Source organism: Poecilia reticulata, chromosome 11 (genome assembly GCF_904066995.2).
Source record: "Poecilia reticulata chromosome 11, P_reticulata-male-v2, whole genome shotgun sequence".
NCBI classification, from domain to species: Eukaryota; Metazoa; Chordata; class Actinopteri; order Cyprinodontiformes; family Poeciliidae; genus Poecilia; species Poecilia reticulata.
In genome coordinates, this window is record NC_088840.1 from 19,410,616 (window position 1) to 19,436,960 (window position 26,345).

At 37.6% G+C, this 26,345-nt stretch overlaps 1 protein-coding gene across 3 annotated transcripts in view; it reads right to left on the reverse strand.

Moving 5' to 3' along the window:
• The window catches only part of osbpl10a (oxysterol binding protein-like 10a), a 99,305-nt gene that overhangs the window by 56,615 nt on the left and 16,345 nt on the right, over window positions 1–26,345 (reverse strand). For all 3 annotated transcript variants that reach the window (XM_008422419.3, XM_081612996.1, XM_008422418.3), the window contains 3 exons: window positions 12,300–12,475; window positions 4,021–4,100; window positions 1,215–1,277 (listed from right to left, as the gene is read on the reverse strand). In XM_008422419.3, the coding sequence (XP_008420641.2) occupies window positions 1,215–1,277; window positions 4,021–4,100; window positions 12,300–12,475 (319 nt within the window). The remainder of the gene's footprint in view (window positions 1–1,214; window positions 1,278–4,020; window positions 4,101–12,299; window positions 12,476–26,345) is intronic.

Genomic DNA, 26,345 nt, shown 5'->3' on the forward strand with positions numbered 1-26,345 from the left:
TCAGTAAAGTAACCAGATAGATAACCAGAACATTTATTCACATCATAAAATCAATACTTCGTTTATGTTACATAAGTAAAAGTTAATACTCATTCTTTAAAACATAATACTTTCTATTTCTTTGTTTTGTGATGTTTTCATTTTTATTTTCTTTCATTAATGTAATGTACTACACCATGTATTTTCTCTACTGGATCTTCTCAGGCACTTTCCTGGACCTTTCTTTCAGTTTATAGTATCTGCTAAGTTCAAATAATTTCCAGCACAATATTGTAACTAAAAACTTGGAGCGATTTCCGGGAATCGAACCTGCGACAGCCACATCAAGGACAGAGGTCTCCATATGTGGGTTGTGCTTAACCGCTGCGCCACCACAGCACACCCTCTTGATCTTAACATGCAAACATGCTGATGTATTGGAGTGGTCCAGTCAAAGTTTGGATCTGAACCAAATTAATAATCTGTAGCAAACTCTACATGATTTTGAGCTTTTCTGCAAAAATAAAATAAAAATAATAAAATGTCAGAACTGCTGCTGTGATTGCAGCAAAAGGTAAATTACTGACTGAAGGGGGCTAAATCAAAATGCATGCCACACATATCAGATTTTAGTTAGTGGAAAATGTTGTTTGAACTAATAGTTAAACATCTGATAGCTTTTTTTTTATATATATCGTTTTTCATGAACACTCAGAGAGGAAAAAAACAATTCCCTTTTCCTTGCAGTAAATAAATCCTGCCTCCGATTCTCTGCCAAACAGGTCTGTTATCAGAGAGTCAGCCGAGCCTCCGCTGACGGCTGCCTCATCAGCAGAGGAGATGCGATAACAATCTTAGTGGCACTGCAGCTCTGGAAAGGATTAGCCCACGGCGCCAGCAGCTACCATTGTGGCAGCAGTAGCCGTGGAAATGGCCCACAGTCACCAAACAGGAACAAAACAGAAACCGTTCTCTGCTAGGCAGGCAGGGGGGGGGGAACTCCAAACATTTTTCCTCGCTTATCTAATTTTCTTTCTTCTTTTGATTACTTTTCTCAACACTGCTGAGCAGAGTCATTTTACTTCTTCCCTCCTCCAGCCGTGGTGCACTTTGGTGCGCAGAGGAGTGGAAGTACTCAGAACAACGGAGCCGCCAATGAAGCAGCATGGCGAGTCTGGAGTGTTAATCGCTTAATTGGCAGGTGATGAAAAAGAAAGCTTGAGTATGAAACTCACATCTTGTCCCCCTCCGGCTCGGTCAACGCTCAGGTGTTCATCTGAGCTCTTCAGCTTCCTCACCTGAAGGAAAATAAGAAAAAATGTAGGATGAACAATTTTTACAAATGGAAGCTTTTCCACGTAATTCCTGAAAAAGTAACAACCATGAAATGATGCAAAAATACATAACCTTACAGCAAAACTTCTAACCATTTAACTTCAGCACATTTTATTAAAATTTTATGTGAACACAATGTCATGCATTCTTGAGAGGTGGATGGAAAACGATACACTGTTCAAAGGATTTTTGAAAAGTAAAAATCTGACTGTATATCAGAGACATTGAAGATAGAGAAAGGTGGAATAAATTTCTGCCAAGTAACTCAGAAATTTTGAGAATAATCTCAGAAAGTTTCAAGAAAAAAATTAACATTTTCTGAGTTTGAAAAGTTGAAATATTGTAACTTTAGAAACTCAAGTTTTTTCTTTAAAATGTCTCAGATTATTCTCAAATTTTCTGAGGCTTTTTTTTGTGCAAATTTTTGACTTTTTAAACTCTGAAAATGTTTTGTTTTCTTTCTTTCTGGTTTACTCTGTTTGCTTTCTTCCATTGCTATAATGCACAGTCGTAGAAAAGTGTGGCGTTCATTTGTATTAATCAACTCGATTCGTTTATAAATTACTAATTCACAACAGATTTAATTTCAAGACACTCAAAATGCACAAAGTTTTGCTAAGAAAATGACAGGATTTCCCAAAATACCAGGTTCATCCCACAAGAAGAAAGAATTTATTCTGTTTAATTTTATTTGAAAAGCCGTGTGTCTCATATGTTAAAATAAAAAAGATTTCAGCAGATTATATTTTCCCCACAAAGTCTCAGTTACATGGATGACTCTGATCTTTTCAGCATTTTGTTCCAGCTGCAGTTTACATAAAAATACACAAATAATTCCAGATCTCCAACCCAATAATGTTACAAAGTCACACTTAGATGAACAACATCAGTGGAGATAATAAACTAACAAATATGCATTTGTTTTCTTGTGAAGAACTTTTAAAAGGCGTCTATAAAACAGAATTTGCTTTGAGAAAGAAAACTCTGCAGCAAGACTATTAGAATTAAATATAAAACTATAAAACTTTTGTACATTTTTCATTTTAAAAACGACATGTTTTAGAATTTCTCTGAACTTCTGCTTCTAAAAGCCGAACTCAGCCGACCGTGGTGTCAGGGATGAGTCATGCTTTTTCATATGAGGAAAGTCAAACTTTAATACCAAAAGTTTGAAAAAATAAATAATAAACTTCAGGATAATTCTCACTTCCATGCACTGCTGATTTTCACACAGTCACCACCGACAGTGGAGCTCCAGCAGGAGCTCGATAACAAAGTTTCAGTCTCCACTGGATCAGTCGAATGGGGAAACAGCCCACAGACTGTTAGCACACAAACACCTGAGGAACATCAGGCACCATATTAAAAATATCCATGCTGATTTATTAACCCATGAATCCTTATGTTTTAAGAAAAAAAATTTTATTTTCCAACCAATGGTACGATCATGATGCCTCATTTACCCACAAAGCAATGAAAAAGGTGAATCAGCTATGAAGTAAATAATAGCTTATATATTTTTTTAAGAAATCAAACTCTTTATATAAGCTTTTAAAATATCTCCACTGGTATTTTTGAGCATCTTTTTCTCTTGAGCTTTAAGTCTTTGAGGTTGGAAAGCCTCCATGCAATCACCCTAATCTTTAGCTCCCTCCCTGGTTTTTGTCAACTTTGAACCAAAATCTGCCAGGAGTATGAATAGTTTGGGGTTTAAATGAGCAACCAAATATCAAATATGTTCTTTTTTTAATCAATGTATTAAAATAAAAACACCTATTTTAAAAAAAAATAACTGTGATACACTCTGAAGAGGTGAAGTTAGATCATGTTGTACTTTTTAAAAAAAACATTGTGTAAATGTTTTTAAATATTTTCACAAATATTTACATTTACACAAATATTTACAAATATTTTACACAGATATTTTTGTGATTCTATGATATAACATCTATTCTAGGTTACCCTATAGAGGCAATCTCTCTTTTCAGAAATACTACACTATCTTATTTATGACAAAATAAATACACTTTTTTGTTTAATTAATTTTCCTGCCATAATTAATTTAATTTTCTTGTATCTAGTCATAATTCTCATTGTCCTTAGCAGGATGCTTGTAGTGAGAAAGTCAGCAGCACATAATTAATTTGGAAGCATTGTTGCACTTGCTTTCTGCAGAGGCTCTCTGGATGATTTTCATCGTTGTCTGCAGCTGCACATTAGCTCGCTCTGATTAGCAGAACCACTGAAAGGAGCGAGGAGAGAAGCTGTGGTGAAGCTTTGTTTTTACTACTTTAATGTATTTCAACATCATGAAAGGTAGTTGATTTATTCTAGGATGCAGAAACGTTTGCTGCTCATCAGACAAAACGATTTGATATTTATAATCTCTGCAATTATCAAGGTTTGTGCTCATTATGTATGATCAATGTTTGTGAAAACTAAAAGCGTAAAACTAAAACCAGAGTTATCCGAGTGTTTCCAGCCTTTTTGGACATAATGAGGATGACAGCAGTTTGTGTTTGTAGCTTCATGGTAGGAAACGGTGTTATTTAAAAAAAAAAAAGAAAAAAAAAAGAATGGCCCGGATAAATGTCAAGACTCTCCGCCTTTTCTCTTCCTGATGAACAGAAGCCCAGAGTTTGAACCAATCCAGCGTCTAGTAAATAACTCTGATGTACTGTGAGGAGTGTAGAGTGTGGTTTCTACCTTGGCACTGCTGTCAGAGTGGCGTCTGGCGCAGGCTTGAAGCTGATTGATCCAAAACTGCTGCTCCTTAGCGTCAGACGCTGCAAAACGCACAGAGAGACAACATTACAGCGGCTCATCCTGAACACTCAGGACATTAGGGATCCTTTATTAACCTTTATGTGGGTTCACCTGGAGGTTGGCGTGCAGCAGTAAGGAAGTCATCTTCCTTAAGATGGCCTCCGCTCGCTTTTTATTGCTACAGCGCCGTTCCAGTTGCAACAGTTTAACTTTAAAATTGAATTGAGTCTGAAACAGCAGCAGGAGCAGCAACATTCTTCCACTCACATGGTTGTTATTTTAAAGTAGAGACCTGGAACAGCTTATACATAAAGGAGACCAGGGTATATTCAGATTCACTACATCAAGGCAACCTTAGTTTGGTCGCTAATTTATCTATCAAGATGTATAACATCCCTTCCATCAATCCAAACTGTTTCAATAATTTTGCATGTACAAAAAATATTTTCTTGTAGTACAACTTGCTATACATTGGCTGCCATTTTGACTGGATTTGTTCCCACACATAAAATGCTAACTTTCATCTTCAGCTCATGACCTCATGTTGTAGCTCATAAATTGCAAAATTGATATACAAGACAAATGTAAAAATATCTGTTATGGTCTAAACACAATTCTTCTGAAACTTATGGCACACTAAATTCACTTTCAAGAGTGGAAAATGTTTGAGAAACAAAAGTCTAACTTCTTTATCCATGAGGTTCTGATTAAAGGTAAATATTTTAAAATAGTTATTTGAAATAACTTTTGAAAATTATGTCATTTTCCTTACATTTCAGAAAGAGGTTATACTTTATTTGGGTCTGCCGCATAAAAACATCCTGATCCTGATGAAGAGCTGCTCCTCTCCAGGGTAAAATGTGGCATTAATCCTCCTGTTCTCATTTTACTGACTAATTATTGCAGAGAAATGTCTTTGACAAGACAGATGAGTGAAGTTCAAGCAGCAGGTTTGAAACCATAATAAGTAACTGTTAATTAAAATTATATTCAGCACAAACATTTTTGCTTATGCTTTTCTTCCAAAGATGCAGAGTTCCCTGCAGTACGTCTTAATTTCAGACTTTCGAGGGTTTTCTCTGGTGTTCGGCTGCAGCCAAATCCAGTTTACTTTTAATCATTTTAAATGTTTTAGCTTTTGAGCTTGAATCAAATGTGCTGAATTGGGGGCTTAGACAGACACAGACATGAAAACAAGCAATGCGAAACTCCTTCGGGGAGTTTATGACAGATTTTCAGACGACATGTGCAGCAGTGAGCCACATTAAAAACCATCTACATGAACAGACTTCATAGATGATGTCAAAATGATGCTAAATTATTAGATTGTCTACCCACCCAGCTCTCAGTTTATTCATCCTAACCTGTCATCCATTCATACTTTCATCAGTCTGTTCAATCAATCAAAGTACCCATCAGTGCCTTTGTCTATTTAGTACAAATTACCTGTCAGGCAGCAGTAAGTATCATTAAGAACAAACACCACACCTGATCTCTCATCCCTGTAAAAATCGCAAACAGAGGTTTAAACAGAAACCTGTGTGATCAGTTCAATACTTGTCCAACCTGGAGTCGATAACAACTCTTCAGGTCCAACAGGAAAAACTGAAGACAACGAGCTGCAGAAAGTCGGGAGCATCTTCAGCATTTATGACCCAAGCCAAGAATGTAGACACATTGGTGGAGGAGGCTTCGCTGCGAAGAGAAGTAATTTTGTAGCCGTCAGTCACTTTCAGTGCCGACTTTAAAATATCAACAAAGAGCCTCTGAGTGAAGAGGCATCTCTGCAAAAAAAATAAATTAAAAAAAAGAGACAAGTGCACCAGGAAAGATGTTTTCCTCCCACTGAGAGCGGCTGCTCGGCTCCGCAGGAGAGCAGCTTTCGTACAGAAACACCTGCTCCCAGCCATCCTTCTGCAATAATATCCAATAACAAGCTTCTGACTTTTTGTCTTGTTGTCATCATCCACAGGCATCTCTCACTCCGAAGGCAACGCTTACCCTCCGAATCTCATCCAGGAAAACTTCTGTCTGTGATGTGCACAAGCTCTGCTGTAATTAGAAATAATTAGTCGGCTATAGAGAGGAGCGCAGCCTCCGGGTGCGTCTATGCTAATGTGCACCTGTTCATAAGGAGGCACAGTGCAGAAATCCTCCTCATTTCTTTACATTATGCTCAGCCTCACTTCCACCTTTCCTGCTCTGCAATATCCCCAAATTCACTTTGGCTGAAAACAATGAAGCACCTCAGTTCTTTAGTCATGATTTAAAAAGAAAATATACCCTCCCTCAAAGGTACGGTGGAGTATTAGGGCCAAAAAACACAAAAAGTACTACAATAAAGTCGTAAGAGAATAAAGTCATAATAATGTGTGAATAATATATCAAGTCATAGCATTATGAAAATAAAGTTGAAACAATACGAGAATAAAGTCGTAATGTTATGACTTTATTATATATAAAGTCACATATAAATTGTGCAAGAATCAAATCTAAATAATACAACAATAAAGTCATAATATATGACATAATATTATAAAGTCAAATATAGCTATAATATTATATGACTTCAAATTATAGTCATAGTCATATATAACTTTTTATGACTATGTACAATATATAAAGTATAAATGACTATATACAATATATAGTGCAATATATGACTTTATATATAACTTCATGATATTATAAATAAAATGATAGCATAAATAATAATATAAAGTTACGCATAATATAACATTATATATGACTTTATCAAATTATGTCATAATATCATGACTTATTCTTGTAAAGAAAATTTATTTTATGAAAAAAAAGATCTTTCTTAAATTATTTTCTTAGCATTACTTTAATACTCCATTGAACAAAGGATTTAACGTCTTAAGAAACTTTTGAAAAATTGTCTTTACTTTGCTTTGCAATAATTAAACTCAAGCGCCTAAAAACACACATTATATTTCACGTCACTACGTTTTTACGCTCTGTGTTGACGATTTTGACCTCTGCTGCTGGATTTTCTTCACTGGCCACTGCAGGGCTTGGTCAGAAACCGCGCTGGCCATCAGGTGTTTAAATAGGTTTACTGAAGAATTATGTCTTACAAACGGTGCAAATAAATTGAAGCAATATCTGAAAATACATAAATAATAAGTAAAGGTTACAAATTACTTTTGCAAAAATGTAAATGTAACAATTCACAAGTAAGTAAAAAAAACATCAGCATTAATTCCCTCAGTGAATTAATGTTTAAATTTAAATGATGCAAAACTTGGAGTCAATCTATCTCTAACTGGTCAAAGCCCAAAAACTACCGGTTAAACGCCAGATAGTTTTAATAAAAATCAACCACATTAGGATACATGACATGAAAACAGACATTAACAAAACTATAGAAATATACTAGGAGCTACACAACTCTGTCAGTAGTAATAGAGCATCCACCTGTTCAAGTCACATGACTAAAAGCACTACTCACATGGTCTCAACAGTAAACTGAAAACAGATCAGCTGAGAATGTCAAGAAGAAACAGCACAAACCTCCATCAAAATAAAAGGAAACACTTCAAAATAAAAGCATAGACATGAAAACATTGAACTACTTGAAGAATCAATAACACTCTGCATGCAGTAAATTACATCTTTCCAGGTCAAATCCGATGTTTTTATTGTTCTATGTACAGATACATAATACACATATTACACATCATCCACAATTACAGAACTGCTACTCAAGACCACTTTAAAAGATAACTGAGATGGTTTAAAACTTTTGCACACCAGACCCTCTACACCAGAAACACTGACCAGTCATGCTGTCGCTAAGGGCAACTGAACAAAAGACGTGAAACCATTTTTTAGTAAGAACGGGTGGAGAATAGAAACACTGACAGCTCAATTTAGTTAACAAGCAGAAGTTCGAACTGGAAGCCGATGCCGAAATCAGCAGCAATGACAGACACTTGTCCTGATATTAAAATCCAGCATCCATCTCGACAGCAGGGCGAACCAAATCCAAAAGCTGCAGGATGACAGACAGCGAAACCTCGTCCTCCTCGGTCAATTAAAGCCACCTAATTACAGCCACTTTAATCGCAGCCCTGTGAAAGATGTTATTGGTTATGATGATGTCGAGTGTGAAGTTTAACGCTTAGACCAACAGTTTGGTCTGATGAGAGCAAATGCAGATTTTAAAACACTGAAGACATATTTTAAACTAAATGGACCAACTGACAAGACGTACAATGGCTACCTGCAATTACAGCAAGCAGCCCATAAAAGCATCACAGTGATGATGCTTCACATAAACCCAATGGAAACACTACACTGAAAGTTAATTTGTTGTAATTACAGGTTTAACTGCTTTTCTAATTGGCATTTATGACCTTGATCTAATTTGTGCAGCAAACTCCTTTATGGTGCCGGTTAGTGTGGAGTGGTGAATTTCAAATTTACATGCACGACAACGTGGATGTCAGATTTAAGCAGAATAATTGGACTTTATTTAAGCAAACGCCACATTGATGAAGTCAGAGACTGAATCCTCCGTGTGTGGCTCCTAACTGAAGCTATTAGTGGAGGCAGTGTGAAAGAATGAAAGCGTCTAATGATGATAATATGAATGTTTTAGATCTAATGATGGTTTCCTAAAAGAGGAGATGGAGAATACTTATGATTCAAAGTCAGATCTTTCTTTAGATAACGACTTTGATACTAAAGAGAGACCAGCCTTATTCTTTCAAAGTAGTAATGTGAATCATTTGTTACTTTTTCCCAAAAAGCCTTTCTTTGGTATACTCTGTCTCACAGTAGATGAGACTAACAATCTCTGCGACTTACATGGGTTTTAGAAGTAAATTTGCTCATTTTCATGTTGTTCATCTTCCACTTGGAGGCATAAAGACTTAGGCTGCGTTCACACTGCAGAACGAACTGACTCAATTCCAATGTTTTCACCTTAATGCGACCTGTATCTGATCTTTTCATGACAGTCTGAACAACAAAGGTTGGATTTTTTTTTTTCGAATGTGACTCAGGCCACCTGGATATCCGATACATATCCAATTTAATAGTGACCTGAATCTGAATGTCCAGGTCGCGTTCATCTGACCTGAACATTATTAATACTAGACAGACGTCACTATTCTGCATCCTGATAAGCAGGAAGAAAAACAACAACCATGGTGAACGATAATGAGGATTACGTCGTTAATGTGCTGCTCCAGTCGGACAACTTTAAAATCATAAGACGTGCTCCACTGTTAGCATCCATGTTTACTTCCCCAAACTTTGAGATCTTCTTCTTCTGTTTTATGGTGGATGGCAAAACACTGAGCACGCTCTCTACATGTGACGTTATTGAATGTATCTGTGTGTGATTATCCTTTTCAACCACATGTTATTTAGTTTTCTACAGAAACACCTGCAGACACAACACGCTGGAGCATCTTTAATGAGCACAGGATGAGAATGTCAGCTTTAAAAAAAAAAGTTATCCTGTGAACAGAAATGAAATAAATTTAATCAGAACTGTTACAAATTTTTTAAAAAAACTGTTATAATTTGGTTTTTTAATTGTTTTCTTATAACTGCTTCCATCACATACAAGATAAAGATAATTAATTGTGCAAACAAAGTTTTTTGTGGATATAACCCATGAATCATTTTGAGTGTTGTTCCCTCATTTTTGTTTTTCTTAAAACAAAAATCACATTAAAAATCTCAACAAAAAAATTTGAGATAGGGGATCCCTGTAGAACTGCCTGCTGACTATTAAATGCTGTAACAGGAAACGAAGTGAAGCGTTTCTGTCCACACTAAAAGGAAGTCAATAAAACCTGAAATTAAAAGTTGCTAACACCCCAGTCTGCATAACTCACTGGATGCTGAACTGGGAATCCATCTCAATGACTCCTCGCACTTAAATTACTGCATTTTAATTATTTGGACCCATAACGAAGGCCTCCTGATGAGCCGCTTTGCATCCTGCTGAACAGAATCTCGCTGCCTCAGTGTCGGGCAGAAGCTTCACATGATTTATAGCTTCATTTTCCATCACAGAACTCAGCCGTACAAAGGCTCTAAATACTATTCATCTTTGTTCTGCAACAAAAACAAAAGCCCCACAGATTCACATATTAGGTGCGACAATAAAAGCCCTGTGCTCGACTGATTCAGAGCTTAAAAGCATCGTGTTTCATTCCTGCAGGCTGTGGTGCCTTGCACGGATTAGCAGAACTTCATCAAGTCACTTATTTTTTTTTAAAAAACATTACTTTGAGAACAAAGATGTCTTTTAAAGGTTCTTTTACTTGATAAGATTTTAATCCTTTCATGCATGAATTATGATCATTTATGTCAGGATTTTTTCCAAACTGTTTTTGATTTTCTTAACGCATAAAAAAGGTGGGGAAAAAACAACATCTTGCTTACATTTTTTTTTATAGGATTTGTTTCTGGGTGATCATTTGCAATTTTCTCCAAATACAAAGTTATTTGGAAAATACATCAGTAGCATTGGTGTTTACGGGTTACTTGATGTCATGAAAATGTTTTTACCTGCATGAGTTTCTACAGTAGAAGGAGGGACTGGATATTCGCGATTTACTTGCACTTGCAGCAAGTGGCCAGTAGTTGGCAGTGTGTTGCATGATGCACTAGTGTCCACTTCAGTGGTCTGTGTGCATTTATAACATAAAAATTCACAAGAAACTCAAGAAAAGGGTTTCTAGCTGCCCACTGCAGTGACCATTATGCATGAAAGGGTGAAAATTTTTTTGTATTTTGTACATTTTTGACAATAAACTGTATTTATTGATCTGAAATCTTTTAATGCTAATATTTATTTACTTATTTATTTTTTTGCAGAGCTAATCTGATATATCTCCACAAAATCTGAGCTTTAATTCTGCTTGACTGAAAATGTATTATTCTGATTTCTCACAAAAAGTCACCAGAACTTGAACTTCCTCTTCCACCTGAGCCACAGACCAGAACCAGGACTTTTCTGGATCATTTTCTCCACTTAGCTCAATTCACTGGATCACGGAGTTATTCACGGAATATAGGCCAAGTTATTCTGATATCCTTCCCCTGGAGGCTGCCAGGGGCATTCCAGCGGCTCAAATGGAGCAACAGCAGAAAGGAGTTTCTCCCGCTCCAGTGAATACAGGTCACAGACAGAGCAGAGGCCGCCAGCGCAGTCACCAGCTGCAGTCTCCTGCTGGAGCATTTTACCAAACCGAAATCTGCTTTTAAGCAGATTACTTCCTTGTTAACCTTATATTAACAGAGATAAGAATGGTTATTATTTATGCCCTATTTGTTTGATTGGGTTCCCAACTGAATATCATGGAGAGTACAGCAGTACCAAACTGGTGCGATGATATTATGGTCTTTGGGAGGTGAATCTTAGAATCTCTCCATTACACGTGATGAAGCATAAGAGTCCCCTGGCTTATTTGAACATGAATACTTTCATTATTGTGGCAGCTTTGGGTCATGACCCAAAGCTCATGACCATAGATGACACTTAGCACTTCTCATAATTGGTGGTTGAACTAAACGGATTTTCACCCAAAAAATAAGACATTTCACATGCCAGGGCTCCTTATACATCACTATGTGTCACACTCACCATGAAATACAGCTTTGAACCAGGCAGAAGCGCAAACACCTCCAAATTGCACATATGGATAATTTGCTTGACCAAGTAAAGTAATGAGTTCTTCAGGCTTCAGAAAAAACTTATTTGCAGAAAATGAGAAATGTTCAAAAAAAGAAAACACATGCAGAGCTTTCAGACGTCAAATAATGCGTCAACAATAATGTTGACGCATTATTTTTGTAATGCGTCAACAAAAATATTGTTGTTTCTGAATGTTCATTCAGAAACAACAATATTAATGTTTTAACTCAGGAAGAGTTCAGGAATCAATATTTGGTGGAATAACCAAAAGTTTTTTCAATGGGGTTCAGTGCAGTGGACTCTTCATTTTTTCCAGATTTGTATAAACACATACAGGCACATATGTGGATGTATGTAAATATGTGCTGTATAGAAAGGACCAGTCAGAGCTGTGAATTAGCTTTAGCTATAAACTATCAGTGCACCAGCTGCAGACGCTGCTCTGTTAATTGTTTTTGGGCTTTTTGAGGCAAGCAGTTTGACGAAGGTCAGTTCTACGTAATCCATGGCAGCCAGGCTCAGTCTGAGGTCATACCTTTAAGTTTGTAAAGCTCGCCGTTGACAGAGTGAACGATGAACATGTAGGGCGCCTCGTCGCTCGTGGTTACCGAGGCGCCAATGAGGGGCAGCGACCCTCGAGGCTTCTGGGTTTTCCCCTGCTCATTGATGAAGTACTGCAGCTGGCCGAGCTCGGGATCCAACACAAAGTACCTGCAGGAACACGGAGACAAAAACAGAAGGGAGTTAAGAGATTAATGAACCAGAGAAAAAGAGAGCCGAGAGGGAAATAGAAAACGCACCATTACTGTTATCATCGCAATCATTTTACTTTATGTTCACATTATGAGTGCGAAACTTTTTAATTTTCCTGCTGCACAAACTTTTTAAGTTGTGATAGAGTGTAAAAATAAAACGAATGAGAGAAGGAGGGAAAACAGGAATGAAGGAGAGAATAAGCAGAAATAGAAACAACACCCTCATATTTTTCACCTCCCACGCTGGATATTTTTAACCACGGCTCCCTCAGATGCATAGTTTGCATCTGCTTTGATGCAAACGATGCTTTGATGACGGAGCCACCATCCTGAAGTGGAATCTTGGAGGATGATCCCCACACTTTCCTGTCTGTGATTCACAAATCAAACAGAGCTCCTGTGTAACTGAATTCCTCCCTCATCCGTCTCTTACCGGAAGATTCAGACCCACTAAGACACTTAACCTATAAGACACAGATAGGAAGACGCATTTTACTGCCTGTGGTCTGAAAGGATGTGATATAACATTCAATAAGCTGACCTATCTGCACCGCCTAACGATTTGTTCTGGTCGTTAGAGTTCGAAACAGTCCAGCGTGCGCAGCGGCCTGAGGTAAGGAGCCGTTATGTTTGACTTGCATCCTGCTTCAGCGTTGCCCTTTTGCAACCAGAACTTAAACTTTCCATCAATTGCTGCTCCGCCTGCTGCTTTCATTCACAATTTTGCCAATTCTTGTTTTTATTTCAAAGTTAAGCTAGGAGAGGGAAAACAATGGGGACAGAGTTTTTTCAAGGAAATGTGTGGATGTTTCTTTCTGAAACAAAGAAAGCAAAGCAGGTTAAGACCTTCACCCGTCGCCTCCTTTTACTTTTTGAAGATTTAGTTTAGTCTTGGGTTTCCAAATATAACGATCAGGCTAAGATTTTATTTTTCTTTTTTCATTACAAGGATAAAGTCATAATATTAGAGGGATAAATTTGTAGGTAATACAAGAATAAAGTTGAATGACAATAAGGTCTAAATTATAAGAAAATAAAGTCCTGATATTACCAGAATCATAGAGAAGTCATAACTTAATTGTGAGTTTTAACTTCATGCTGAAATTTAAACCAAATTATTATTTCACAATTTGCAACAAAAAGCTTCCCTCCCCTACTTAAAGATCAGACCTTTATCTATTATTTTCATTAATTAATTAAGTTAAAATAGCTATTTATTTTACCTTAGAATAATTTAAATTCTTGTTTCAAATTGCAGGAACAAATCTTTTTGATCTGTTCATGAATTTGATTAAAAATCACAGTTAATTGTGCTCAAAAACATTTAGTGTGAACAAAACATTGTCTGCAAACTTTGCAAACTTAAAATTGCATCAAAATGAACATTTGTCTTAATAACACAAGAGTCAGATCAATGTAACTCATTTCCATCTCAGGATAGAAATATAAACCGCTAAGCATTCTGGGAAATAGTTCCACTTCCTGTCTTTATCTTCTTTCAGTTTTTTGAAATGTTAACCTAAAGACTCTAGTTTATTCAACTCCTGGAGGTCTGACAAAATTAACACAACAAACTACTGTAAGTTTATCTTTAACAAACTCACATCTAGGTTCAAAATCTAAAACTGGCTAAATTTATTTGACTTAAAGAGCTGAATATAATATGTGCTGTGTTACGGTATACTTGTGGAAACTGGAACATGAAGACTTTGATTTAAAAGTAATTTTTTTTAAATTGTTTTTTAACTATTTCTTTAAAATAGTAATTAATTCCCCTAATGCACAAAGTCATTTATGGCAAAGACTGCAAAAATAAGCTCACAGACTTCATCCTCTAACTGAGGCACATTCTGGTTTTGTTTCCCCGACAGGAAGCAGTGGATCCTGCTGTCTGAAAACCGATCCCCTCCCACAGTCTTTGCCCTCTTCCATCAGCAGAGCCGCTGACTTGTGTCGACCAGAGCTGACTAGGGAGCAATCTGCCTGCATCAGTTTGCGTCCGCCCCTCTCTGCTTCCCCCTCACGCGCTGCATGTACGCCACCCCGACAGAACATCGAGTCCTATCACCCTGTTGTTCAGTCAGCAGAATGGAGCCTTTTACCATTGACCCCTCCAGGCAATCTTGGCTTTTGCAGCTAAAACTCACTGCAGACTTTTAACATGATGAATGATGCCGGGGAGCAAACCCTTGGCTTGATACTCAGTCTCTCATGTCAGAGTGCGGCTGGTATTACCCAACCAGCAAGGCCACATACTCAGCAACGAGCCAAGTATTTACTTCGGGCAATATTTTAATTTCACTGTATTCAGTGAGTTATCTCCAAACGGCAGAGAGGGAGGGCGAAACGTTGATTTGACAAAGTGTCACCACCCTTCTAAGTGCAATACAGTAATTGATATGCTGGCACCAAATGCAGTTGTTCAAAATAAAAAATAAAATAAAGTAACTCTAAACAGATATATGGGAACACTGAAGAAACAAAAAGGTTACGTTTATTCAGGAAAAACAAAGTTGACGGCAGTTAACAAAACTTATTTTGTGCAAGACGGATAGATCCACAGTTTGGTTGATTATGCAAACTATTAAGAAGAAGAACTACGAAGTGATTACTTCGACTGAAATTATTCATCTAGTGACTGGTTTATGAAAAACCTCCAGGCTAGATTTGGTGCTTCATTTAGTCCATGTGACCAGTAATCCAATAATTTGTCATTTTGTTTCATCAGGACAATTTTTACGTCTCAAGACCTGCTAATTTGTACGTTAGCGTCCAAAATTATCACGTCTGTCTGGGGTTGTGGAAAAATGCTGCTTGGAAACTCTCTGTTTTCTATTTTCTGTTTATTCTTTTCAATAAAGTCAAACACAAACTCAAATCCAGGTTGTTGTTTTCTTTTGCTTATTTAACCATCAGAATCCAATATTGTCAAATGTGACTCTTGTATGCATTTTTAATAGAAAATGTACTTAATTTCCAGTTGGTGTTGTTTAACATTTGCATCAAAAAGCAGCTTATTTTGCTTCCTTATTATTCCAATAAATCACAACAATAATTAGGCTGTATGGAAAGCTTAGTCAGGACATTTGTTCTCATTAACAGTATCGCTCCTATTTCCTAATGCAATCCCATCGATGCTGCAAGGACTGGCTCGTCAGCAGAATTACATCTTCACTTGTTTGGTGGTTAATTCTCAAAAAATGCTCATGGGGACAACAGAGCAGCACGAGGAAGTGAATCACATTCACTGTCCGAGGGCAGAGTCAGAGATTCTTGTTCTGCAGTAAAGTGACTGTCAGGAAATTTATGTGCAGTCATCATTTCACCATCTTGTGGTGTGACGAGAAGCCGTTTTCAGAAACATTCAGTCATCTCACTGTGAGCATCACACTCATGTTTGGGTTTCCTCAGCATCTCTACATTTCCTCCAAATATCTGCTTTTCTACTCTGAGCAAGTAATGAACTCTCGGGCTGCCTGAGCTCATTTGTTGAATAAATTACCCTCTTTTTGACTTGCACCGCTTTGTTCTATGTCTAACAGTGATTTAATCCATTTCTTTCAAGTAGAGTGCCGCTCAAAGTCAATTTTCCAAAACATCCTGCAGTAAACAAACAACTTCTTATTAAGATCCAAATGATAGGATACACCAGACAAATGGGGCTGTATGAGATTCTCGCTACAATAACTTGCAAAAATATTATTTTCACAGTTATAACAAAGATTTGAAAGAAAAATCGTTTTAGAAATCTATATTTTACAGGGTGCACCGATTTATCTGTGCCGATTTCCTTAATTCTGGGAGACCAGTGATCGGCCGATACTTGCATGTGAAGCCGATCTTATCTACTTCAACAAAGGTCTAAGAATCAGCCACTGTCCTCTTCTGCGCTACCGTGAGAAAAGTTTGACTGACAGACCGGCCCACCAGGAATTGAATGCACATTTGAAGTTAACAATAGTCACTCCACTGTTGCCAACTCAGTGAATTTCTTGTTATATTTAATGACATTTCAGACAAAAAAAAATTGGTATTGGCCAAAATCAGAATCAGTAGGTGAGGATTTTTAAAGATCGGTAATCGTGATCGGCTAAAAAAATACAATCGATCGATTTCTACTAAATTTATCTCTCCAGTATGAGATTTTCTGAGTCATTTCCTGGGCCTGGGAAACATTGACTACAATGAGATTTGCTTAATTTGAAAACAAAGAAAACACCTGCAACCAACTTTGAATCCCTTGGTTACATTTCAATCTTGCCACTGCAAAATAACTGAAAGCTGAACTTATTCCAATGAATTTCTGCTGTTTCTCCGTCCACGGTGACCTGTGATGCAGTGAATTCCTGGAGTTGGGCGTCAAAAGACAAAACAGACACTAAAATTACCAGGACACTGAGCTAACTCTATAAGTATTCTTCCTTTTATCAACAACAGAGTCTCACAGGAGAGCTGCATTACCTCACAGCTTTAATCAAAGGAGTGCAGTCCTGAGTGCGTTTGAAACAGAATGATTCATCCTCTGCGTGCTCCCTATGCTCTCGACTACTTAAGAAGGCATAGATTCAGGAACCTCACATTCTGCATGATCAAAGCCTCATTTTCATGTGATGAGATGTTGGAAAAGAAGATTGTGAGAGCTACAAATGCTTCATATTCTTTGATGTACACACAAGTGATTGGACACCAGCTCACATTTCATAAATAGTAGCAGAAATCCAGGTTGTTCATGAAAAGCGCTTTTTAACCAGTGGAAGTTTGAATTTTTACAAAATTTTAAATATCTTCCATTGCTCCCTGACTCTGACTGACTGTCTCGGCTTCCCTCCACCGTAAGCAGCTCTCAGCCCCAATCAACTTTTTTGCAGTCCGGTTCTGCAGAACAAATCAGCATCAACTACACCCAGAGTCAAATAATTACAGTAAGCCTGCAGGGATGGAGTTTATCCTAAAACTGCACTCCAGCTGCCATTACATCCACAAAACCTCCACCAGGTAAATCCTGACTGACACACAGCCGTCGTCGTGTTTACGCTAAAGGAGCTAAAGCTTCACAGGATTCATTATTGTAACTGTTCTGCTTCAACTTCATAACTCTTCTCTAAGGTTTACAACTTATTTTTGTACTTTGGTCATAAATACGATGGCTATAGCAATCGTCCTCTCCTAAATGTTTATATCAGTAGCTATGGAAAATGAATAGCATAATAATAATTATAATACTTTTAATTTCTCGTAAGCAAGAGAAGAAAATGCAGAAAGAAAAGGAAAATTAAAATACCAACGTTGAGCCAGTAGATGGTGATACACATTTACAACAAAACACAAAAGGACATTCTCCATACAGATAACTTTCCTGAACAATCAGTTATATATTTGACTATTATTATTATTTATTTTTTTTAACAATTAAACTTTTCAAACACACAAAGTTTAGTTGTAACATTTTTTTTTATCAAGCCAGACATTAAATAATTGGTAAAAACTGTGCTTTAGCAATATATGTCATTCTTGTTTCATTTCTAGTTGAAGTTTTCCTGGATCGACTGCTTTTCAAACCAAAGTCAGCAGCTTGTGAAGTTCCTACATATTTCAGCTTCCCACATGCTCTTTTGAATATTTTTGATATGCTCTAGATTAAAAATTATGAGTAGGGAAACCTGCAAATCCCGCAGTATAAATAGGTGGGCGTCCATGGTGTAACAGCCAAACAAAAAGCGATGTGTTGCAGCGCTGTAACCAGCAGCGCCTGCAGCTGGACGGCCTGTGCATTACCTTCACATTGTCCTTTAAGTAAAAAAAAAAAAGAAATTATAATTATTGTACTTTTTATTGGTTTTCCTAGCTAGAAATGAAGAAGTGCACTTTTAACCCTCACGCAGTTTTAAAAGAGGTCTACTGAACCCTGTATGAACTTTCTATCCTCTGTGCGATCCGCCTGCGCTTTTACACGCTTTGTGTGTGTGTGTGTGTGTGTGTGTGTGTGTGTGTTGGCACAGGTGAATTAACAGGACATTTCGCCTGTATACACGCAACACTAACGGGACATTTTGAATTAGTGGGACAGTGCCGATGTCCTCATAATTCTTGCAACGTAAAAATGATTGGAGGGGGTTTGAATGGATGCCAAAGGGTTAAATTCCAAAAATCAGGCAAAGTCCCAATAATTCACATTTACAAGACATTTGTGTATAACCTGTGTATCGATATTGCGCCCCTGCTGGTAACTTTGGGTATTGCACTTGCTCATGAATAATTCACACACGTGTATCTTTTTAGACACGCTGATTGGCCAGCATATGGGGGTCCCTGTAATGAAGGTTTTTGTGGGGAAAATGTGTGTTAGATAACAATTCTCCTAAAAATATGCTACTTTATTGAATGCAAATCTGACTAAATTAAAACACTGATTATTTTAGAGGTACTAAATCTGTAGCTCGCTGTTGGGTGATTCATTTCAACAAAGTTAATCTTTAATCTATGGTTCTATAGTATACTGAAGGATGAAAGAGGATTAATAATATCGAGACTAAAAATGTCAGTGGCCTAATGATATGGTATTACTAAGCATAGCATATTTTTGGATTGTAAATTAAATGTTAAAAGATAGCTGTTAATAAATATTGGGGGATTGGAAGATAATTATCAGATGCAAATGTAATAGTTTAGGTATAGGGACAAACCTTATCCAACTAAATCCTAACCTACAGTGATGCAACTCACTAGAGGTTGCAGATTTAACGAGAAAATGTTAATTTTACTAAGAAGAGACTTAGACTTGTAAGAGGTTATGTGAACATCTCTGGATAACACCTTTTTATCCATATATACAGTGAATGTGGAAAGTATTCACACGCTTCACTTTTTCCATGTTTGGCTATGTTATAACTTTTTTCCAAATTATATTAATCCCTTTCCTCAAGATTGATAACCCAAACGTCCTATTATGACATGATGTGTGAAAGTGTGATTTTTGCAAACTAACTAAAAACAGAATTACTAACAAATTACATTTACATACATAAGTATTCACAGCCTTTATCATGAAGCTCAAAATAGAGGTATTTTTACTGATAATTGCAGAGATTAAGTTCTACAACTTAAATAGAGTCCACCTGTAATGAATTCTGTTAATTTGATTAGATCTGGAAAGGCACACACCTGTCTTTATAAAGTCCCAAAATGGACAATGTTTGTATGCAAACACCAAGCATGAAATCAAATACATTGTCGGTAGACCTCAGAGACAGCATTGTTTTGAGGCAAACATCTGCGGAAAGATATTAAAAATTTTGTTGCTTTGAAGTCCCCAATGAGCTCAGTGGCCTCCTTCATTCATAAATGGAATCAGTTTGGAACAACTAGGACTCTCTTTAGAGCTTGTTGGTTGTCTAAATTGAGTGATCAGGAGATAAGGGCCTTAGTCAGGAAGGTAACCAAGTACCCTATGGCTACTCCAATGTTCCTCTTTTGATAGAGGAGAACCAAGAATCCGACCCCTGGCTACAGAAGTTGGCTCTTGGGATGTGGAATGTCACCTCTCTGGTGGGGAAGAAGCCTGAGCAGGTGTGCAAGGTTGAGAGGTTCATCTAGAAATAGTCTGTCTTACCTGCTTATTGCCATGGAGTTGGAATTGATGATGCCATCATACACCTGCTTTATCAAACCCACTGTCATCTGGACAAAGCAGGCAGCACTTTGATGATCATGTTCTTTGATTTCTCAAGTGCATTTAACACAACTCAGCCTGATCTGCTCTGTGAGAAACTCCAGAAGACACAGATGGAGCCCTCAACAATCAACTGGATCTATGACTACCTCACAAACAGACCACAGTTTGTGAGACTGAAGGACTGTGTGTCTAACCAGGTGGTCAGCAACACAGGAGCTCCACAGAGCACTGTACTCTCACCATTCCTTGTCACTAGGTACATGTCATTCTTCCAGCATGTCTGACTTGTGTCACCTATGAAAATACTCGAATGACTCTGCAGTTGTGGGATGTATCAGAGATGGACAAGAGGCCGAGTACAGAGAGCTGGTGGACTGCTTTGTGGCATGGTGTAGGGACTATCATCTCATCCTGAATGTAAACAAAACAAAGGAGATGATTGTTGATTTAAGGAGAAACAGGATCAGATCAAGCCCCATTTCCATCATGGAAGAAGAAGTGGAGGTGGTTGAGGAATATAAATACCTTGGTGTTCAGCTAGATAACAGACTAGACTGGAAACTCAACAGTGAAACTGTCTACAAGAAAGAACAGAGCAGACTGTATTTCTTGAGGAAGCTAAGGTCCTTCAAGATTTTCAGCAAGATCCTGCAGATCTTTTATAAGTCTGTTGCTGAGAGCACCATCTCCTCTGCTGTCATCTGTTGGGACAGCAGCATCAGAACCAGGGACTTAAAAAGGCTCACCAACTTGATAAAGAAGGCTGGTTTTGTTCTGGGGATGACTGTCAAAATTCTGATGATGATGATCCACAGAGGGATTTTGCATAAAAACAAAAAACGTTTTAGACAATGCTGACCATCCTGTTATTTCAAACCCGAATCTCTTCAGCCAGATGTTTCTTCAGATTGGTTGTAAAACGGACTGCTACAGGAGATCTTTCTTGGCCACAATCTATCATAACTCTTTAATTAAATTAGTTACGTCAACATTTAATTTCCTTTTTGAATGAGCAAACTATGTTTTAATTTCATTGAATACAAACCCAATGAGATCAAGATATACACCAGAGGTCACTAATAGGCGGACCCTGGTCTGCATCTAGACTAAATTTCTGTCTCATGCAGACCCAAAACTGATACCAAAACAAAAATAACAACCTAAAATCTGTCTGTAAGGACTGATCCTTACACTTTCTGGCACCAAAGGGCTACTGTCCTCAAAGCTTTCACAGCTCTGAGGTAAGTAGCCCTGCAAATCTTAATTATGTTTGGTTCCACACACAACCATGAGCCAGCTTTCTCCACAATTAATATTATAAAAACCAAATATTGTTCCTGGCTCACCAATGAGCACATCCACACATGCATGAGAGACTGGTTCTGACATCATTCAAGCACAGGTTAAAATTCTGGCATGACAAGCGCAAGCGCTCACTTCTGTCACCAAAAGCAAAAGAAATAAGTGATCTAAGTCTGAAAATGTTCAGTTATTAAATCTGTTCATTTTTAAATAGTTTAAGTCCAGATGGTAAACAAAAATATAAATCAAGCTTTCTTCAATTTGTTTTTTCTGAGGTCATTCAAGACCTCAAAACATGCAGTTTTCTTGTTTTACTTAGGTTCTTCTTTTGACTTGACATTCTACTTTTACTCAGTGAATGAGAGAACATCAAACATGAGAAATCAGACATACATATTCAGCTCCCTGTTTCATGACAATAAATATTGTCAAAAAGTACTTGAATATGACAGAATTCATTTAATTTGAAAAGCAAATCAAGGCATGCAACGCTGAAAAAACTACCCAGCTACTATATATATATATATATATATATATATTTTTTTTTTTTTCCAGACCTTGGTATCATGAAATATTGCCGAGATATAATGAATTGAATAGCCCTGATATACACAATTGCATATAATATATAACTTTGTTCACTATGGAAATGACACCTGTAACAATTTTGGAAATCACTTTCATAAAGGTCTAAGGTAGTGGATAAATAATTAATATATAACAAAACCTAGTGAATGATTTGTTCATCAAAGAACACCTAATTGGAGAGAATAAAAGGGGTGGAGCCTTAACCCCTCCCCACCTGTCATTTTCCTTCCAAGACTGATGTTGCGCTCTCTGCAAGGAATGTACAATTATACTCGGACGGATGTGGAGAAGTATGTAGGTAAGTCTTTCTTAAAGTGATTTGAACATAAGCAAGGTTGGCAAAGTTTTACTGATATTTGCAATGTGACCGACATATATTTTCATGCAGCACGTACTAATTAAGGCACCGCTAATGAGCAAAAGCTAGCTTGTGTTGAGAACAGGTGACCACTTAGTTTAAACACGCCATGTGTTAAATGGAATGACTATTTAAATACAGGAATTAGAATGTTACATTTGTGTTAAAACTGACTCGATGCCAACTAGAAACAAAAACGGCAACATGGGCTAATTGGTGCTCACTTCAGTTATGATGTTAGCATTTGTAGCTAACCTTGTAGACACAGTTCCAGCAATGATTGTTCCTGTCGGGGCACAGCATTATGAGGACTGTGTATTGATGACCCAAAGAGTAATATTGTTGGCAATCATTGGGACTTTGTTTTAAATATTATTGCCAAACAACTTCTCTAGCTTGCCATAGCTCTATAGACAGTGTTACTCAATAGTGTTCTACCTTGGTGTTAATATTAAATGAATCTTAATGACTCATTTGGTGTCTTCTCCACAGGTTTCTGCTCACTGTGACAAAACTGCAGGTGAAGAACCAATGGGATCACTGTCCTCGTCTCTTGAACCACAGGTGAACAACTGTCCAACTTGGAAATCTTAAATAATTTGTCTGACAAGTATTTTAGTGGACATGGATTTTTGGGAGCGTAAACACAGTCCCAGGAATGGTTGTTCCTGTCAGGGGACAGCATTATGAGGACTGTGTGTAGATGACCCATTGAGTAATATTGTTGGTAATCACTAGGACCTTGCTTAAAATACTATTGCCAAACAACTTATCTAGCTTTGCCATAGCTTAATATACAGTGTTACTCAATAGTGTTCTAACTTGAAGTCAATATTAAATTAATCTTAATGACTCGTTTGCTGTCTTCTCCACAGGTTTCTGCGCTCCCTGACAAAACTGTAGGTGAAGAACCGATGGGATCACTGTCCTCGTCTCTAGAACCAAAGGTGAACAGCTGTCCGACTTGGAAATCTTTGTAATTTGTCTGACAGGTATATTAGTGGACATGGGATTTTGGGAGCGTAGACACAGTCCCGGCAATGGTTATTCCTGTCAGGGCACAGCATTATGAGGACTGTGTGTAGATGACCCGAAGAATAATATTGTTGGCAACCATTGGGACATTGTTTTAAATATTATTGCCAAACAAAATGTCTAGCTTTGCCATAGCTCAATATACAGTGTAAATCAATTGTGTTCTAACTTGAAGTCAATATTACATTAATCTTAATGACTCGTTTGCTGTCTTCTCCACAGGTTTCTGCTCACCCTGACAAAACTGTAGGTGAAGAACCGATGGTATCACTGTCCTCGTCTCTAGAACCAAAGGTGAACAGCTGTCCGACTTTGAAATCTTTAACATTTTTCTGACAGGTATTTTAGTGGACATGAGTTTTTGGGAGCGTAGACACAGTCCCAGCAATGCTTGTTCCTGTCAGGGCACAGCATTATGAGGACTATGTATAGCTGACCCGAAGAGTAATATTGTTGGCAATCACAAGGACCTTGCTTAAAATACTATAGCCAAACAACTTGTCTAGCTTTTCATAGCTCGATGGACAGTATTACTCGATAGTGTTTTACCTTGGTGTTAATTTTAAATGAATCTTAATGACTCATTTGCTGTCTTCTCCACAGGTTTCTGCTCAACCTGACAAAACTGTAGGTGAAGAACCAATGGGATCACTGTCCTCGTCTCTTGAACCACAGGTGAACAGCTGTCCGACTTGGAAATCGTTGTAATTTGTCTGACAGGTATTTTAGTGGACATGAGTTTTTGAGAGAGTAGACACAGTCCCAACAATGCTTGTTCCTGTCAGGGCACAGCATTATGAGGACTGTGTGTAGATGACCCGAAGAGTAATATTGTTGGCAACCATTGGGACTTTGTTTTAAATATTATTGCCAATCAACTTGTCTAGCTTTGCCATAGCCCAATATACAGTGTTACTCAATAGTGTTCTAACTTGAAGTCAATATTAAATTTATCTTAATGACTCATTTGCTGTCTTCTCCACAGGTTTCTGCTCACCCTGACAAAACTGTAGGTGAAGAACCAATGGAATCACTGTCCTCGTCTCTTGAACCACAGGTGAACAGCTGTCCGACTTGGAAATCTTTGTAATTTGTCTGACAGGTATTTTAGTGGACATGAGTTTTTGAGAGAGTAGACACAGTCCCAACAATGCTTGTTCCTGTCAGGTCACAGCATTATGAGGACTGTGTGTAGATGACCCGAAGAGTAATATTGTTGGCAATCACAAGGACCTTGCTTAAAATACTATAGCCAAACAACTTGTCTAGCTTTACATAGCTCGATGGAAAGTATTACTCGATAGTGTTTTACCTTGGTGTTAATTTTAAATGAATCTTAATGACTCATTTGCTGTCTTCTCCACAGGTTTCTGCTCATCCTGACAAAACTGTAGGTGAAGAACCAATGGGATCACTGTCCTCGTGTCATGAACCACAGGTGAACAGCTGTCCGACTTGGAAATCTTTGTAATTTGTCTTACAAGTATTTTAGTGGACATGGGCTTTTGAGAGAGTAGACACAGTCCCAACAATGCTTGTTCCTGTCAGGGCACAGCATTATGAGGACTGTGTGTAGATGACCCGAAGAGTAATATTGTTGGCAACCATTGGGACTTTGTTTTAAATATTATTGCCAATCAACTTGTGTAGCTTTGTCATATCCCAATATACAGTGTTACTCAATAGTGTTCTAACTTGAAGTCAATATTAAATTAATCTTAATGACTCATTTGCTGTCTTCTCCACAGGTTTCTGCTCACCCTGACAAAACTGTAGGTGAAGAACCAATGGAATCACTGTCCTCGTCTCTTGAACCACAGGTGAACAGCTGTCCGACTTGGAAATCTTTGTAATTTGTCTGACAGGTATTTTAGTGGACATGAGTTTTTGAGAGAGTAGACACAGTCCCAACAATGCTTGTTCCTGTCAGGTCACAGCATTATGAGGACTGTGTGTAGATGACCCGAAGAGTAATATTGTTGGCAATCACAAGGACCTTGCTTAAAATAATATAGCCAAACAACTTGTCTAGCTTTACATAGCTCGATGGACAGTATTACTCGATAGTGTTTTACCTTGGTGTTAATTTTAAATGAATCTTAATGACTCATTTGCTGTCTTCTCCACAGGTTTCTGCTCATCCTGACAAAACTGTAGGTGAAGAACCAATGGGATCACTGTCCTCGTGTCATGAACCACAGGTGAACAGCTGTCCGACTTGGAAATCTTTGTAATTTGTCTTACAAGTATTTTAGTGGACATGGGCTTTTGAGAGAGTAGACACAGTCCCAACAATGCTTGTTCCTGTCAGGGCACAGCATTATGAGGACTGTGTGTAGATGACCCGAAGAGTAATATTGTTGGCAACCATTGGGACTTTGTTTTAAATATTATTGCCAATCAACTTGTGTAGCTTTGTCATATCCCAATATACAGTGTTACTCAATAGTGTTCTAACTTGAAGTCAATATTAAATTAATCTTAATGACTCATTTGCTGTCTTCTCCACAGGTTTCTGCTCACCCTGACAAAACTGTAGGTGAAGAACCAATGGGATCACTGTCCTCGTCTCTTGAACCACAGGTGAACAGCTGTCCGACTTGGAAATCTTTGTAATTTGTCTGACAGGTATTTTAGTGGACATGAGTTTTTGAGAGAGTAGACACAGTCCCAACAATGCTTGTTCCTGTCAGGGCACAGCATTATGAGGACTGTGTGTAGATGACCCGAAGAGTAATATTGTTGGCAACCATTGGGACTTTGTTTTAAATATTATTGCCAATCAACTTGTGTAGCTTTGTCATATCCCAATATACAGTGTTACTCAATAGTGTTCTAACTTGAAGTCAATATTAAATTAATCTTAATGAC